The sequence below is a fragment of the Drosophila miranda genome, chromosome XL (assembly GCF_003369915.1).
Source record: "Drosophila miranda strain MSH22 chromosome XL, D.miranda_PacBio2.1, whole genome shotgun sequence".
NCBI classification, from domain to species: Eukaryota; Metazoa; Arthropoda; class Insecta; order Diptera; family Drosophilidae; genus Drosophila; species Drosophila miranda.
In genome coordinates, this window is record NC_046673.1 from 10,408,518 (window position 1) to 10,424,761 (window position 16,244).

The 16,244-nt window shown below is 42.7% G+C and overlaps 2 protein-coding genes across 5 annotated transcripts; one reads left to right on the forward strand and one right to left on the reverse strand.

Moving 5' to 3' along the window:
• Window positions 1-797: 797 nt before the first annotated feature.
• On the reverse strand, window positions 798-6,392 carry LOC108164700 (probable isocitrate dehydrogenase [NAD] subunit alpha, mitochondrial). Of its 2 annotated transcripts, XM_017300571.2 has the most exons (6): window positions 6,274-6,392; window positions 5,922-6,008; window positions 5,148-5,315; window positions 2,133-2,527; window positions 1,940-2,075; window positions 798-1,869 (listed from the first exon to the last, which is right to left on the reverse strand). In XM_017300571.2, exons 1-6 carry the CDS (start codon window positions 6,298-6,300, stop codon window positions 1,531-1,533), a joined length of 1,152 nt encoding a protein of 383 aa, XP_017156060.1. In that variant the 5' UTR covers window positions 6,301-6,392; the 3' UTR covers window positions 798-1,530. The 2 variants fall into 2 exon arrangements, with proteins under 2 accessions (XP_017156060.1, XP_017156061.1); XM_017300572.2 differs by lacking the exon at window positions 5,922-6,008 and having other exon boundaries at window positions 6,274-6,391.
• A 965-nt stretch (window positions 6,393-7,357) lies between these two features.
• LOC108160489 (REST corepressor) lies at window positions 7,358-15,541 on the forward strand. Of its 3 annotated transcripts, XM_017294526.2 has the most exons (11): window positions 7,358-8,101; window positions 8,453-8,761; window positions 8,839-8,886; window positions 8,941-9,075; window positions 9,284-9,498; window positions 9,572-9,745; window positions 12,189-12,580; window positions 12,860-13,079; window positions 13,514-13,708; window positions 13,779-14,471; window positions 14,550-15,541. In XM_017294526.2, exons 2-11 carry the CDS (start codon window positions 8,548-8,550, stop codon window positions 14,616-14,618), a joined length of 2,355 nt encoding a protein of 784 aa, XP_017150015.1. In that variant the 5' UTR covers window positions 7,358-8,101; window positions 8,453-8,547; the 3' UTR covers window positions 14,619-15,541. The 3 variants fall into 3 exon arrangements, with proteins under 3 accessions (XP_017150015.1, XP_017150023.1, XP_017150031.1); XM_017294534.2 differs by lacking the exons at window positions 12,189-12,580; window positions 12,860-13,079 and having other exon boundaries at window positions 7,365-8,101; XM_017294542.2 differs by lacking the exons at window positions 12,189-12,580; window positions 12,860-13,079; window positions 13,514-13,708; window positions 13,779-14,471; window positions 14,550-15,541 and adding an exon at window positions 10,344-10,769 and having other exon boundaries at window positions 7,373-8,101.
• The last annotated feature ends 703 nt before the right edge of the window (window positions 15,542-16,244 follow it).

Consider the following 16,244-nt stretch of genomic DNA (forward strand, 5'->3'; position numbering starts at 1 on the left):
TTACGATTTATAGCTCCTCCCTGTACCTTTTCTATTCCTCCTGAAGACGGACTGGAAGCGTTTCTTCATAGTCAAATCCTTCCTTTCGGATACGACATCTCTTCTGGATTTTACATATATCCTTGGTGGCAATTTCTGATTGTCCGATTTAGGCATCCAAGTGATTCCCAGGGTCTAAATGCTGCAGTCCTCATAAGCGGTATCCTACAGTTGTACGTTTGAAATAATTTCTTCCTTCGGAACACCTTGTAGTACATGAAAGTTGTTTATGCACCAGTTTCTTAACATAAGCCCTGATCTATGCAGGAGCTGGTTAAGTTCCTGCTGTCTCTGGCAGGGCCTCTGGTATGGAATCTGCTCATCCATCTCCCCTTTCTTTTTGAGTAAGATATTGTAGACATTTTGTGGCGTACATTGCACCTTCTTATGATATTTCAATTGAAGGGCAGCAACTGTCCGCTTTAAAAACTGTTTCTGCCTCGCTATCAGATAAAGATCATATGATGGTTCTTGGTGTCTTCAACCTGCTCGGTACTTTTCAAGCAACCTTCAATGAAGCTTGTTCCACCTGAAGTTATAAATGAACGCTTAGATAAACCAAAGTCGAGTTGAAGTCTGAGCTGACTCTGACACGCCTCTGCTTCCAACTGCTCCCCCCATTTGGATCGAGCCTCCACGATAGACAATGCCCCCGAGTGCGTACAAAATAGTCCCAAAGTAAAATGTAAACTTGTGGGATTGGTCTACTGAGTAATTATAGTCTTCCAAGGAACCGCTTAAGTAGTGGCTCCAGGTAATGGGTTTTAATTTGGTTTATTTGATTGATTTTTAACAATAGCCTGATGCTTTTTCATTACATTTAGCTTTATTATCAATAACAATTGCTTAATTCAATAGCTTGTGTTTTTCTGTTGTTTTGTCTAGCTTTCACTTTTTGTGTGTATTTTGTGTTACTGATCAAATTATTGTAACCGTTTTCACTCAACTTTAAACTTGTCTTGCTCTACACTTTCCATTAAACTCCACGAAAAGTCTGCCTTTTACTCTGTGGTGAACATTGCTGAATGCTGTTATGGAAGGTTTAACTTAACACAAAAGGCTTAACAAATCAATTTTCAATAAATAATTACAGATAACTTGTTGCATATTAATTATATAAACAATGGAGCTCGTGTTGCCGGTTGAACGTCGACACAAATAAACTACGTAACGCAAAAAAATTGGGGCAAACTAGCGAATCTGAACGCGTGCAACGCGTGGGCTGAACAAATTAAATAATATACATAAGTATTCGAACATAAAATACTTTAGGTAGCTTTTCTTTCTTTTTCATTGGTTTTGTTTGGTGGTTGGGGAAAGCAAAGTTTGGCAGAATTTGAGAAAGTTTAAAATAAAAAACCTGCGGCGAAGTTATGAGTGTTTAATAGCTGTTTTTCATACTGAGTCCATCTACGTCCACCTGCACTTTTCTGGGGCGACCTTTCTGTTTTCGTTACTGATTTTGTTGAGGCAGGTTTTGCGGGGCGAAATCTACAGCTTAGCGCAGATCTCATTTGTGAACTCGGAGCACTTGGCGCGACCGCCGAGATCTCCGGTCAAGTATTTACTCTCCTTGATGGTTTCAAAAGCAGCGCGCTCGATCTTATCGGCGTAGGAGTTGAGCTCCATGTGGCGCAGCATCATGACCGCCGAAAGGAGCAGGGCAGTGGGGTTGGCCAGATCCTTGCCGGCAATGTCGGGAGCGGTGCCGTGCACAGACTCAAAGAGCGCACCATTCAGGCCCATGTTGCCAGAGGGCGTCAGGCCGAGACCGCCAACAAGACCGGCGCACATATCGGATAGAATATCACCGTACAGATTGGGCATGACCTGGAAGCGAACGCTCATTAATAAAAGCATAAATACATCGTTTACATAGTACTAAAAGGTCTCAGCTTACCAGTACGTCGTATTTTCCAGGGTTCTGGACCATGTTCAAGCACACGGTGTCCAAATACCGCTCCTCGAACTGGATTTCCGGGAATTTCTGGGACATGTCACGGACACATCGCAGAAACAAACCGTCAGACATACGCCTGAAAGTAAAAGTCGATAATTTAGTCGGTGCCGACGCTGTACTACGCTCTACTTACATAATGTTTGCCTTGTGCACGACGGTTACCTTCTTGCGATTGTTGTTCTTGGCATATTGGAAGGCATACTCGGCTACGCGCTTGGAGGCCTCCTCGGTGATCAGCTTGATGCTCTGAACGACGCCATCGACGATCTCGTGCTCGATGCCCGAGTACTCGCCCTCGGTGTTTTCGCGGATAGTTACTACGTCCACATCATCGTACAGTGTTTTATAGCCCTCCAGACTGCGGCAGGGACGCACATTGGCATAGAGGTTGAACTCCTTGCGCAGGGCCAAGTTGAGTGACCGATGACCCTTTCCCACGGGAGTCATTAGAGGGCCCTTCAGGCCGATCTTGTTCGTGTTCACCGAATCGATGGCAGCTTGTGGAATGCCGAATTTTCCATCTGGTCCCTGTTCAAAATCAATAAAAGAATCCACAGATTTGTATGTGATTTTGTTTTATACAGGTATTTTAGTAGGTATAAGATTAGGTCGGAAAATATTTTTCAGCTTCCTACCCAACAGCCGAAATAGCAGCCGAGTGACTTTCAAAATTATACGAATGCAGGAATGCAAGAAAATTGGTTTAGTTTAGGATTATTTTTTCAGCGAGCAAAAAATTATTCCAGTTTTATTCGCATGTGTATCATATGATTCTGCTTTTGATCTCTTTTATTAGGTTTATTTCTTGTTATCAATTCGAGTATATTATATATATTATATTATTAATAAAAAACTGGTCTGGTGGGTCGACTGTTCTGAAAAAAACCATCTGTTTGATAGCCATCCAATTTTTGGGCTATTTTTCAACTTCGACTTGACTTGCCGCAAAAATAGCCCCAAACTACCCTTGATATTTTTTTTTATTGAAATGTTCCTTAATCATGCCTCTATCGAAGCGTTTTGGGTATCGCAACCGCACGAAAAACCACCAAAAACATTTTATTTCAGTTTAAAAAAAATAAAATTAAATATTAAACATTCTTCACCGATCGAAAATCAATATAAATTGAGCATTTTACATAAGAAAATAATCAACGGCCACAAAGTGCCACTTTCACAACGTACTGTGAAGCCTCTAGACATGGCAGCGGAATGTACTCGTGCAGACTAAAAGATGTCCCCCCAAATACCGCTTAGAGAACCGACGGTGGAGAATCGATTTATGCTTCTCTGAACATTGTGCTCCTCCACAGCCGCCAATTCCACAACGAATACATTCCTGCTTGCTTTAATTCTTTTCTAAACAATTTAAGAATTTTTAACAGAGTTTTATTTGCGTTCTAAAGACAGCTGATGCTGTTAATGCACAACTTGTCCTACTCTGAGGTGCCACCCTATAAATACGGGACAAATCATCTGATGCACTTCGCTGGAACCCAGCTAAATACATAAATATATGGTTGTCCTTTGCACAGCTTTGATAAGGTTTATTTCTCCTCGTTCTGAGGATATATATATATAAATAAATGCATATGTCTGTCTATATATGTTGCTCTGTTGGTTTGTAGCTCATATAAGAACTGGGAAAGTACTGCAGCGATTAAGTTGAAATTTTGACATCTCATAAAATTCAGTGGACGGTTATAGGCTATATATCAAATCGGAAACAGGACCGACAAGGCCATAATTCAGTTCGGACATTCGGAACATTGTGCATCAATCCACTGAAGAAGAACGAGAAATCAAACACAACAACCAACAAATATTGTATACCCATGCAACCACAATGCGCGCCACCACAATGGACATATATCTATGTATTATCTAAATAATCCATCTATATTTTTGTTCTAGGTAACCGTTAGCAACCAACAAATGCTTGAATAAAAACCGGCAGAGGCACAAATGTAATGAAGGAGAATAGGAGGTTGTTTCAATCAATTAAATCCAATTCGTACATTATTTTTGCCTGCATTTTCATTTGTATTTGTATGTATATGTTATGTATGCGGAAGCGGGAACGTTGTTAGCCGCGGCTTGTGAAACTCAACCCACAATTGCAGGCATGTAAACTCGTTGTGTGCCTCGGACTCACTTATACTATGAGCACTCATACTATACATGTACAGACGTGTGTATTTTCTTGATAAGGATGATGATCTGAGTCGATATTGCATATGTTTCTGTCTCTATACAAAATATTTAATCAGCTAACTAAATTTTGTGTTTGGACTCCTTTAATACCACACTGAAACAAGTGGGCACGTGTGCCGCTGCTCACAGCGTCATGACTGTTTAATTACTGTCAAATTTATTACTACGATTATAGTTATCATTGAAGATAATTTAAGCGATTTAAAAATTTTCTTTTTGAAGGTAAGCCTACTTTTTGGCATATGGGAATTTCCATTCTGGCGTTACGTTGCATTCGCATGACAGTGTTTAAACGTTTTTGAGTTTGGGGCACAAAACAGCACAACTCTGCGAATTGGGTAGGACAATATGCATAAAACATTTTTTGTGCTGGTATACGAAGTATGAAGTGTTCATTTTCCAAGTTATTAAATCTGCGGAGGCATCTGACGTACGTTACTGGCGTTACGTTACCAAAATTCCGTGCTAATTAAAGTTACACGAAGGGGAACGTTGTGAGTCGAAGCTACGGCCGCGGCTCTACATTTATACCCGATACTCAGTCAGAATGGCTGCTCTCCGCCAGAGGGCGCACACATTGCACTATGAAGAGTGTGTAAGAGAGAGAGACAGAAAACGAGTAAGCGCGAGTAAGCAAAGTTGTGTATGCCACAAATTTTCGTCCTTTGTAGTGCGATATCACACGAGTCTGGATACAAAATTTGCTTGCTCTAGCTCTTATACTCTCTAAGAACTAGGCAGAAAACAAGACGGAAGGACAGACAGACTCGGCTATTAATGCTGATCGAGGGAAAATATATTTTATAGGGTAGGAAACGCTTCCTTCTAAGCGTTACACACATCCACTTTTTCCACAAACCTACAATCTTTTTAGTATCGGGTATACAAATATGGATTTTGTTGCATAGTCTTATGAGAAACAGGTGATACTTACACGCACGGGGGTGACGTCGACGGCTTCCCATTCAATGGGCACACTCGCCGCAGCGAATATTTTTTGAACGGCTGCGGAGATCTCAGGACCAATGCCATCGCCGGGGATCAGTGTAACCTTTTTAGATCCAGATGAGTAGGCGCGACTGGCAGACGGAGTTGTGTTGACCTGCAAGCAACAATACGTTTTTAATGCACACATACATTTGGTCCATTTGGAAAAGCAATTTGAAGCTACTGGTTAGCTTCTGAAGAGGCGTTAGTAGTCATAACAAAGACTGAACTGTTTCTAATTAATTTAGAAAAAAATTTAAATATACTATAAACATACACATATGCACAGATAGATTACATAAGAAAGATATGCAAAGACAGCTGCAGCCTCTGTCCCCTGTGGGTACTCGCTATTCATCTTCGTGTCGTACTCTACCCTGGCCCTGCTGCTGCAGACAACGTAAAGTTGAGGTTAGAGAGCAGCAGTGTATTGTGTATTGTTGAGAACAAATGATTAACCTTTTGGGTACTAACTAAATTGTGCTGATAGTTTCGTTTCCAAGTGCCCATCAATCGCAACCCGATCTACGCCACTGTGTTAACACCCCCCACCAGCAGGTTTCGGCCACGCAACAAGAGATAGAACGCTGGCTGGTTATGTAAAGGGGGATCTTGCTCTTTTTTATTTCGCCAAGATAAACCAAACTGTATGAAGACATTTTCGAGTTTTGGGCGAAGATGGGACTGATTCTGACTCGGATTCACTTTTGTATAAACGAACCTTGGCTTTAAGTGTTGTTTCAGTAAAGACCGTTGACGCTGAAACTGCTGCCGGATCACGCGCAGCCGTAAGACCCAATTGATTGAGCTGGAAATGTTTTGCGTAATGTGTTGTGGTTGTATTGAGTGGATGTTTTTGAAACGCCATCCGAACGAAGAACAAAATGAGTTTATTTTCATTATTTTTGTAGACAATAACCAAGAACGTAATCAATTGTCGGTCTTAAATGCCCCAAGGGGTGGTTGCACAAGGGGGTGGGTGGGGTGGTCGAAGAGGAAACTTCGAGGCCATGTTTCGTTCAGAGAAATAATATGCTAGAACAGTGTTCAATTACATTTACACATATTCTTACAATTTTCTGTATGAATCTAGCAGCCATTGCGTTGCTTAATATATTTTCACTTGCTCCTTCGTGTATAGAAAAATAGCCACTCGTTTGTCTGTCAGTTTAGTCGCCACCTTGCGGAAAACTGGCGAATTTGCCGATAGACTCGAATATCAGAATGAACGCTATGCCTGATATCGATATTAAATGCCCCGTGCAGCTGTCTGTAAAAAACTAGCCACCTTGATTAAAAAAATGTTTCTAAATAAAATTAATGAAACTAGTAATGTTTTTTACAAATAGTTCGAACTGAAAATTCGATTTGAAAAATGTCCAATCGACCTATAGCAAAGTAGGCGAATGAATGAAGGCTGTAGCTTATTATTCATATCTATATTAAATTTGTTCCTCATGATGCAGTTTTACAATTTGAATTATTTATACAAGGGCACAAACGAAATTTAAATAGGTTTCTAACAATGGAATCATAAGTAATGGTCATATTCCACTGCACTTCAGCTTAATGCAGTGAGACCAGATATAAAAACGTTATTGGAAAAGAAAGCAGTGTAAACGATAGAATATATATGCTTCATGGCCATTCATTCCAAACAATTATTTTAGTATTTTTAGTCGATTTGTTGGCAGCAAAAAAAACATACTCCAAGGTAATAAGGTAGATTAAATAATCAGATTAGATTAATCTAAATCATCTCTGAGTGTGGGGAACCATTTTCACTGACATTTACACCACCTATCGATAGTTGATAGAATTCGTGCTAATACTTGAAAAAAGTGAGGTATTGTGTAATTGTGTTCGAGATCTGATAGGTGCGTTTGCTCCCAGCTAAATTTTACAAGTCATCCATTTTATTAAAATGGTTAATCTAATGATTTATGATTTATTTTAACGATTACATCTATATTTGCTCCTCTTCCCTCAGGCATAATTTTGACGCGCCAAGATTTGATTTTTGATCTGCTTGTTGTTGTTGCTACTAGTGGTGATAGTTCGCACGATAGGCAGGGCAGGGTTGAAATACTCGGGATATCGAAGAAGCACATCTGAATTTGCACCATAACTCAACTTTTTCCACCACTAGGCCCCTATGCCTATCCCATGTAAAAAAAGAGTGTCGCCCAAAATATATCTCCACCCTAGTGCAAATAAGTCAACCACAAATTTATCGTTTATATGTGTTTTTTAGACTAAATTGATATTGAAGTGTGGTGGAAAAAGACCATTAAGAACCTGCATAGCGACCCCCCAGTTAATATATCGAAACATTCGTATCGATAGTATATAAGTATCCTTTGCAACCATGGTTTTTTCAGCCTTAGTTTAAATTATATTCGGGCATTTCGGCAGTTTTTCATATATATTGTTAAATAAATTCCAGTTTAAAGATATGCTAGATTGAATTCGCAAATTGTAAAGTTGTACGCGGAACGTGCAACACAAACCACCAACGCCAAACACAAAACCAGATATATCGACAGACAAAGCTACGCTACGGTTGTATGAGTCAAAGTGCGCTGAGCTCGAACCAGCCAGAGAAGTACGCGAGCGATTTTTTTTTCGCATTTCAGTTTTGGTGTCGGTTAACTGCGCGAAACAACCCCGTCGTTTTTGTCGTGTTTTGTTGAGCGTCCCAATGACTCGAATTTAAAAAAAAATAATTTAGCCACAGTTACTGTCTGTGGTTCTGTAAATTGTAGCATTCTGTGTTCTGAGACTACGAATTCGACAGAAACGTAAGCGATAGCGAAAGTGAGCGTCCATTTCTTTTGTGCAGCACTCTAGCGCGGGTTTTCAATTGTTCGGGTGGCACGCCGCGGTCGGTCAGGCTGAAAGGTAAGTCATCCCCTCCGGGAAATACAAATTTCGTATAATGATCTTGAAAACTACGATTTTTCGCTAAATCCAATGCATCTGAACTTGTGCTGGCTTAGCCATTCGCGCGAGCTCTCACCCATGCACACACGTACATATGTATAGTTTAATACATGTCTGTTTGACAGAGCAATGCTGCGGTTGTATCAGCCAAAGTACGCACACCCTCGATGAATGCCCTGCAAACGTTTTAGAGTTTCCGTTTAACACTTATATTTTCCCCCTGGGTAATCCAGATTGTTGCAGTGGATATATGCAGATAAGCAGGATATTAACGCATCGTTTTTTTTCTTTTTCTCTTTTGTCTCATAGTGTTACTCATAGTATTACTGTTTGAGACGGCAATATTCGTTAAAACTAGCACACTGGAGAAGTTAAATAAACGCACCCAGCTCATACGGGACAAAATGGTGTTGGCTGAGCGCAACACCACGGATGTGGTGCGAAACGGACGTCGGTCGCGTGGACCCAGCCCCAACACGAATACAACTGGTGGTGTCGCCTCAAACGCAAGCCTAGTTGTCGGCGGCGGTGGAAACCCCACAAATCCCACATCCAATGAGAAGGCCTCAACGACCGTACCGGGTGCGGGCACGCCGGAGAGCTCAGACGACGACAACTGTAAGTACTTACACTTAGCCCAACGAATGAGCAATTCAGCAAGTTAACTGCTTCTTCTCTCTTCTGCAAAATCCTAGCCACAAAGCGCAACGGCAAATCAAAGACCAAGCAGTCCGAGTATGAAGGTAAGTCAGATCCTTGCTCCTCTGTCGCCTCTCATGCTAAATATTTTGTTACAGAAAAAATTCGCGTAGGACGCGACTATCAGGCCGTTTGTCCCCCGCTTGTCGCCGAAGTGGATCGCCGCCCAGAACAAATGAACGAACGCGCCCTCTTGGTCTGGTCGCCGACAAAGGAGATACCAGACCTAAAACGTACGTTGCATAGCAGGCTCGGCGGCATAACAATACCCAATCCAGAAGCTTCTGTGAATCAACATTTGACCGATTGACCTCTGCATTTGTATGCTCGATAAATTGATAGATTTGCTCTCTTGTACGCGGTGTTGTTATGTCATGCCCACCCCCTGTTTATGTCCTGGTGCTTAGTCAATTATTAATGTGAAATCCCGACGACATGCAGTCGAGGAATACATTTCAGTGGCGAAAGAGAAGTACGGATACAACGGTGAACAGGCTCTGGGCATGCTCTTCTGGCACAAACACGACTTGGAGCGGGCCGTAATGGATCTGGCTAACTTCACACCATTTCCTGATGAGTGGACCATTGAGGACAAAGTCCTATTTGAGCAGGCGTTTCAGTTTCATGGAAAAAGCTTCCATCGCATACGTCAAATGGTAAGTAATCTCTGCCGCGGTGAAATGTGAGCCTAACTTAGTTTCCTCCCCCCCCCACCAACCCAACGAACAGCTACCGGACAAATCAATAGCCAGTTTGGTTAAATACTATTACTCGTGGAAGAAGACGCGTCATCGTAGCAGCGCCATGGATCGACAGGAGAAGGCCATAAAGGTTTCTGTCAAGGATGGCTCCGAGAACGGCAGTGAAGTGGGCAGCAATGAGGAGTCTGACAACGATGATAAGGTAATTATTGGGCAGAAAGCTGCCTCTTGTGTAACGATATTAGTGTAAAGATCCTTCCCTTCTATCTCATATCCATACATATGTACAAAAGCTCTCGAACAGATATAAACGCTCCACTCATCCACTCAAACAACACACACACTCACACACATACATAAAGTGAAAGATGACGGCACCTCCCTTCCGCCACCCCCCATGAGCCCAGTAAATTATGTCTGAAAAAAAAAACACAGCCATTTGTGTGTGTAGCGCGCTCGCATTTTGAAAGAACTAGAAATCTTTTCGCTAAGACAATAGAATAGATACTTACATATTTCATAGCTGCGACTGACCTTCGAAACCTATAGTTTATCTTTCGTTTTTGCCACTTTTCGAATACACTTGGGGAGCAGCTTTTGGGGACCAATCTTAAGGGTGAACAGGGTCCTGAACCTGATTGTTTCGTACTGCTACTCCTGTCCGAACTGTTCTTCAAACAAAAATCAAATTTCGTACTTGTATGTGTATTAGTTGGGCCTGTATCTACTGCGGTTCCCAGCTCTTCGCACCCAGCTATGCGGTATACATCGTTACAACGTATGGTTCATTATTCTTTCAGATGATCGCCGTGCCTGCATACATCTCATAAACATTTAACAGAGCATACACACACACACACCCACACATACTAATACTAATGCCAAAACTAATACATTGACCAGCATCTACGAGACTTTAACGTACATTAATGATAATACTTCCTACGCGTACAAAAATGCCAGTCGAGAGCATTGCAGAGTTGACCTGATTGATTGAATGAACTATGATTTTACACATGCTAAATCGAAAGATCAGCGTCACCCTAGACTAAGACAAACAAAAAGAAAATGATTTGTGCGGTTACAAATTCTTCTTTTTTTTTTTTTAAATAATAATAAACATAGATTTGTAAATTATTTTGCATGAATTATTAAATTGTGTAAAGACATTAATCGACTTAAACAAACAAAAAAGCTAAATATAAACGTTACAATTAATCCACATACATATGTTAGAATACATATTTATATGCACATATGTACATGTGCAGGGTTGGGGTTCGGCTTAGTTGTTGGAAACCAAGGTCCTTTTGGTGTGAAACAATAAAATAAAAGGTTCCACAATGTTTAGAGGTACAGATTTGAGCTGAAAGTTGAAAATCAAGTTTTTCGAGAAGTATACGATACATTTCAGAGCTTATTCGTCTAGACAAACTTAACCACTTAAAACATATATCTAAATACTCAACAAAACATACAAAATAAAATCCCATCGAGGCAATATATAGAACAGCTGCCATAGGAACCATCGGCCAAAGATCGTATTTTCCACTTTCAGCTCAAGTCTGCCTCCTAAGCCAAACAGAGCCCTAATAGTACACATGTATACTATAAATCGAGGGTTATAGAAAGGTAGGAATGCACGACCACAAATCACAGCTCCCTTATCCCTTATAAGTTAAAGTGTCTTGTTTTAAAAAAGATTAAAAAAAAAAAGAAAACCTAAAACCAAACTCTTATGCGTGTTTCCTATTTATAGAGATGTCCATGTCCGTGTTTGCCCTTTAATTTTACGCTTACGCATTAAGCCACACAGAGACCCGATCATAAATGTTGCATGTACATAAATACATCTGTAATTCGTCATTCGCCATTGTATTCCCTGCCTAATCCACTGTGAACGTTGCCCGGTACTTAACAAGGTGGAAATTGGGAGTGTTCTACTCTTAAGGAAAATGCAGTACGCCCCTTCCCCTTCCCCCATTCGCAGAAAACACCCAAAGAGAGAGAGAGAGAGAGAGAGAGATACACAATCATTTATTGGTTCACAAACACTCAGACACACACACACAGACACACCAAAGCAAAAACAGCACAATTAGTGCGCCTCATTCTCAATTATTTGGATTTTGATTACTCCTCGGGAGATTGAGGAGCAAGCGCCTCACGTAGAAACAGATATGTTTTTTTGGAAGGGCTTTGGGCGGGTAGAGCGACCAGTGGCAAGCCGGGACACCGCAGCACCGCAGCACCGTGCGGACTGCCAATCGAGAAAACCAGTCAAGCAATCTGCCCACAGCAAACAATTCAATTACAACCTCTTCTACTTGTTAAGTGTTACCAACTGAACTAAAGCAACAACCCAATACGTTTTTTCTCTTCTCTTTGCATTTACTGTCAATAAATCCAACACACTAAAAAAAAAAAAACCCCACAATCCAAACTCAACTCGAAATTGCCCGAAACCGAAAAAATCTCTGAAAAAAAAAAACAAATCAAAAATCAAATCAAAATTATTGATCATAACGTAACGTGTGGGTACCCATTAAATTAATTCCAACAACCGAACAATCGAAACAATCGTTGCGTTGCGTTGCCTTGCATCCGAAATGAATGAAATCCTTGACTGGCCTGTGCGCCACCAGACGGGCCACAAAAACAATGGCACCACCAACACCAACACCAACACCAACAACAGCAACAGCACGAGCAGCAGCTGCATCAGCCACAACAATAACTGCGACAACAATAACGGAGGGAGCAACAGCAGCAACAACAGCAACGACGTGGACGCGGATCAATTGTGCATCTACACGACAAACGCGCTGGGCGATGATATGCTGGGCTACGGCCTGCCAGCCGAAGGCGCCATCAATGGCATCGGCAGCAACAATGGAAACGGCGAGGCCGGCACCGACGACAATTCGACGCGGCGCGTGGTTGTGGGCGGTTTTTGCAAGACATGCAACGTGGTCTGCCACATTCTGTACGGTTCGCCAATGGGGCGCATGTGCAAGAGTTGTCATACGCATTGGAGGTAGATATTATTCCATGGATAACTGTATATGTATACTCTACTTTATTTGTATATATACTATCCGCTATAAGTTTTACCAACCATCAAAATAATGCTTAGTTTTTTATCTCTCTCCTCCCTCTCTCTCTCTCTCTCTCTCTTCTCTCTCTCCTCTCCGTTCTCAAAAAATATTGCATTCAATTGAATCTTGTTTATGACAACAATGTGCCCCGCCCCCCGACCCACCCACACACACACACTCATTAACGGTGTTCGTCCCGAATCGCGACCCTGCGATAGACGCACGGGCAATCTTCGTCCAATCTCCGGTCCTGAGAGCAATGTACCCAGACGTTCTACTCACAACAGCGCCGCCACTGGGGCGGCCGATCGCTCCAAGCGCAAACCACCCAAGGGCATGTACATCAATCACGACGATATCACTGCCCTCGCCACCTGCAAGAACCGCAGCGTGTATTTGGCCGAACGTGGTCGCAAGAACAGTGCTCTGATGGCTGAAGTAAGCTCTCCCTCCCTGTCCATGCCTGACCCCTGATGCTTGCCTCCACACTCGCCCTCGCCCTTTGCCACTAGGTTAAACTAGGTTTAAAGCAGTTTATCTTATCTAGATATAGAAGGTCGTTAACTTAAGCTAAAGCTGGAACAATGCAAATATCAATCATCTTTTCGATAATCTAATGTAAAATAATCGCGAAAAGTTACAAAAATGGTCGAAATTCTTTATTCGGCGTATCACACTCGCACGGAGAGCACCAATCGAATAAGGATAATCATGAGAGTGGGGCGCACATCACTGCTTTCACATTCACCAACACGCACATAGATATACTCACCCGTTATACGTTTACAAGTTAACCAGACCCAATTGTACCTACACATTAGACCCAATGACAATTTTCAATTGAATGCCCCCTGCGCCCTGACCCATTGCAGATACAAAAAAATAGGCAGCATATGGAGCTGTTGGAGAAAGAGTGCGACGCCATCAATGTGGACGATGTTGTATCGAAGCCAGCGGCAGCGATTTCGGAAGCGCCCACTGCGCAGCCGCGCACCTCGGCTCGTTGGACTTCGGATGAGATCCAGGTGGCGCTCCTGGTCTTGCGCGGCCACGGAAGGAACTATCCGGTGAGTGTGACCTTCTTCGTTCGCGGAAATTAAAAGTCATTCTAAAGATATGCCCTTGTTGAAACTGCAGATGATAGCCAAATATGTGCCCACCAAGACCGAAGCGCATGTCCGTTCCTTCTACCTAAATAATCGGCGCCGATACAATCTCGACCAGATCGTGAAGGAGTATGAGGCTGGCAAGTCTGAAGAGTCAGGTGCTGAAGAGCAGATCGAACAGGTCGAGGATGGATCCGCACCAGCAGCCAGTGCACGCGACTCGGCGGCCAGAGCCAATTCAGGCTCAGTCAGCAAGCCGTTCGCCGCCGCCAGCAACAACGGAAGTAACCCCGATCAGGAGTCACAGGCTAAAAAGGAGGAGAAGCCCGAACTGGTAACAGCTTCAGCAAAGAGCGACAGCAGTGATACACCAGTTGTCACTGCCATTGCAATACCCGCCGCGACTGTTAGTTCAGACAGTAGCCTCGTTGCTGGCGCCGCCGGCGACAAGTCTGCTACAATCACCATTTTGGATGAGTCCGATACAGCCACTAACTGGAGCAACGATGTGGCCACCAGCAGCACCAATACCGGCGTTGGCGCCTCATCCTCGTCACTGTCGAAAGCCAGCACTCCACCCGCGCCAATATCGGTTGACCGCAAGGAGCCCGACAGCGAAGAGCTATCCACACCCAATCACAGTTCATCTGACGCAGTCGCTGCTGGAGCGAATGAGGCAGTAAGCACAGGTGTGGCCAATGCCAAACGCAACAGCTCCGCCGTGGTAGGTCCCCCCACCCCCCCGTGCCGCTCCAGTAAAAGCATTTCTTATCGCCACTTCATTTCTTGTCTCTGTCCACAGACGTCTGCCGAACAGCCCCCAGCCAAAAAAGTAGCACTCTGCGTCAACGTGGAATCCCTCGGGAAGTGAGGGACCTACGCAGCTCGGTGACGTGTTCACATATGATATATATATATATATATATATACATTTAAATATATACCGATACATACATATATAGCAATCTGTTGTGCAGCCGCCTCGACCTGCACTCAGCTGCGACATCCTGCTCGAGCCGGAACCGCTGGTTATCAACACTGTGCTGGCTGGTTACTGGTTACCATGCTGTCAGTCTGGGTGTAGGGGGTATTTCTAATGTTTTTTTTTTATTATTGAATTGACTACATTTATTTCGTTTTTGGGACGCATTTACTACATAAAAAGCATCACAGCATGACCTAGACCTAAAGCAATTACATTACATTCGTATTCCGAATTACACTGAAATTGATTGGACAGGTGCAGATATGTGCATACTTGGATTGGAGTTGGATAAATGGGGTCGCACACGTAGATAAAAAGATGAAAAGTTTTTTACAGAAGTTTCAAAGGTCAAAGATGTGTTTTTTTTAATGGCAGAACGGTTAAAATACTTTCCTATAAACTTATAAGTGCTGACTCGGGGCTGCGCAGACCACAAAAACTAACGAGAAGTGCCCAGGGAAGTTACTACAGAATCTGTGCGTAATATTAATATAATTTTAATACGAGTATAAACGAATTACACAAGTGTAAATTATAAACCTTACTGTCACACATTTTTTTTTTTGAGCTGTAATTAGCATGTAACGAAGCACTTGGCACAGTCTTGACCACATCAACAGACAGCAAGACAGCAAGATGGATCTATTCCGAAAGAGATGGGACCGCTGGATCCAGTCTTTCCACATACGAGAACGGCAAAGAGATTGCTCGACTTCAACAGCTATTAGATAAATTACAATATAACTGGACAAAATGTATACAAAAGCGAAATCCACTTAAGATCATACAAATAAATACGTTAAACTAAATAAAATAAGGTCTTTTTTTAACAGAGATCTGCGTGGCTCTACTTAAAACACAAGTCAAATAGAATGCATTGGAATTGAGTTGAGTGAAGTGAAGGCGATAGTGTGTTGCGCTTCACAGCGTTCGCCATTCAGTTATACGAGTTGGAATAAGCTAGATAGAACGGCGAACGGTGGGATTCGGTGTTCGCTTCGTTCGATCTGGCCCAAAACGGACTGAGCCTCTGCTAAAGTCTCGGTAATTTTTACTGTGTCAGATCTCTCACCATCCGCTTGATTATCTTGTAAAGAGAACAAGAAAGCAGCACAAATTTGCTGGTTTTTCGGCTCTCCTTCGGCGTGCGTACGTTTCCTTACTTTACACTGAACAAAATGAATATCAGATATAGCAAGAGGAAGTTTTGCTAGGTTGTTAGTGATTCGGAGTGATCCGGAACTGACTGCAGACATAGCTGGGGGAAGTGTGCTGGTTGTGGGCACCACCGAAACTTGAACAGCAAGCAGGTGCTCTGGTGATTTTCCCGCTTTAAATCAGTTGGCGCACGCGCTCTCTTTTTGAACCGGGCGTCCTCCGGCGGCCTTACCCATTTGGGTGTTGCCAGATCGATACTGCATCCACAATCGTGTGCATCGCGCCAGCAACGCCTTTTACGATGTACGACGCATGAGCCTTGTAGGTGCATACATTACAGACATCGTCTTCCCA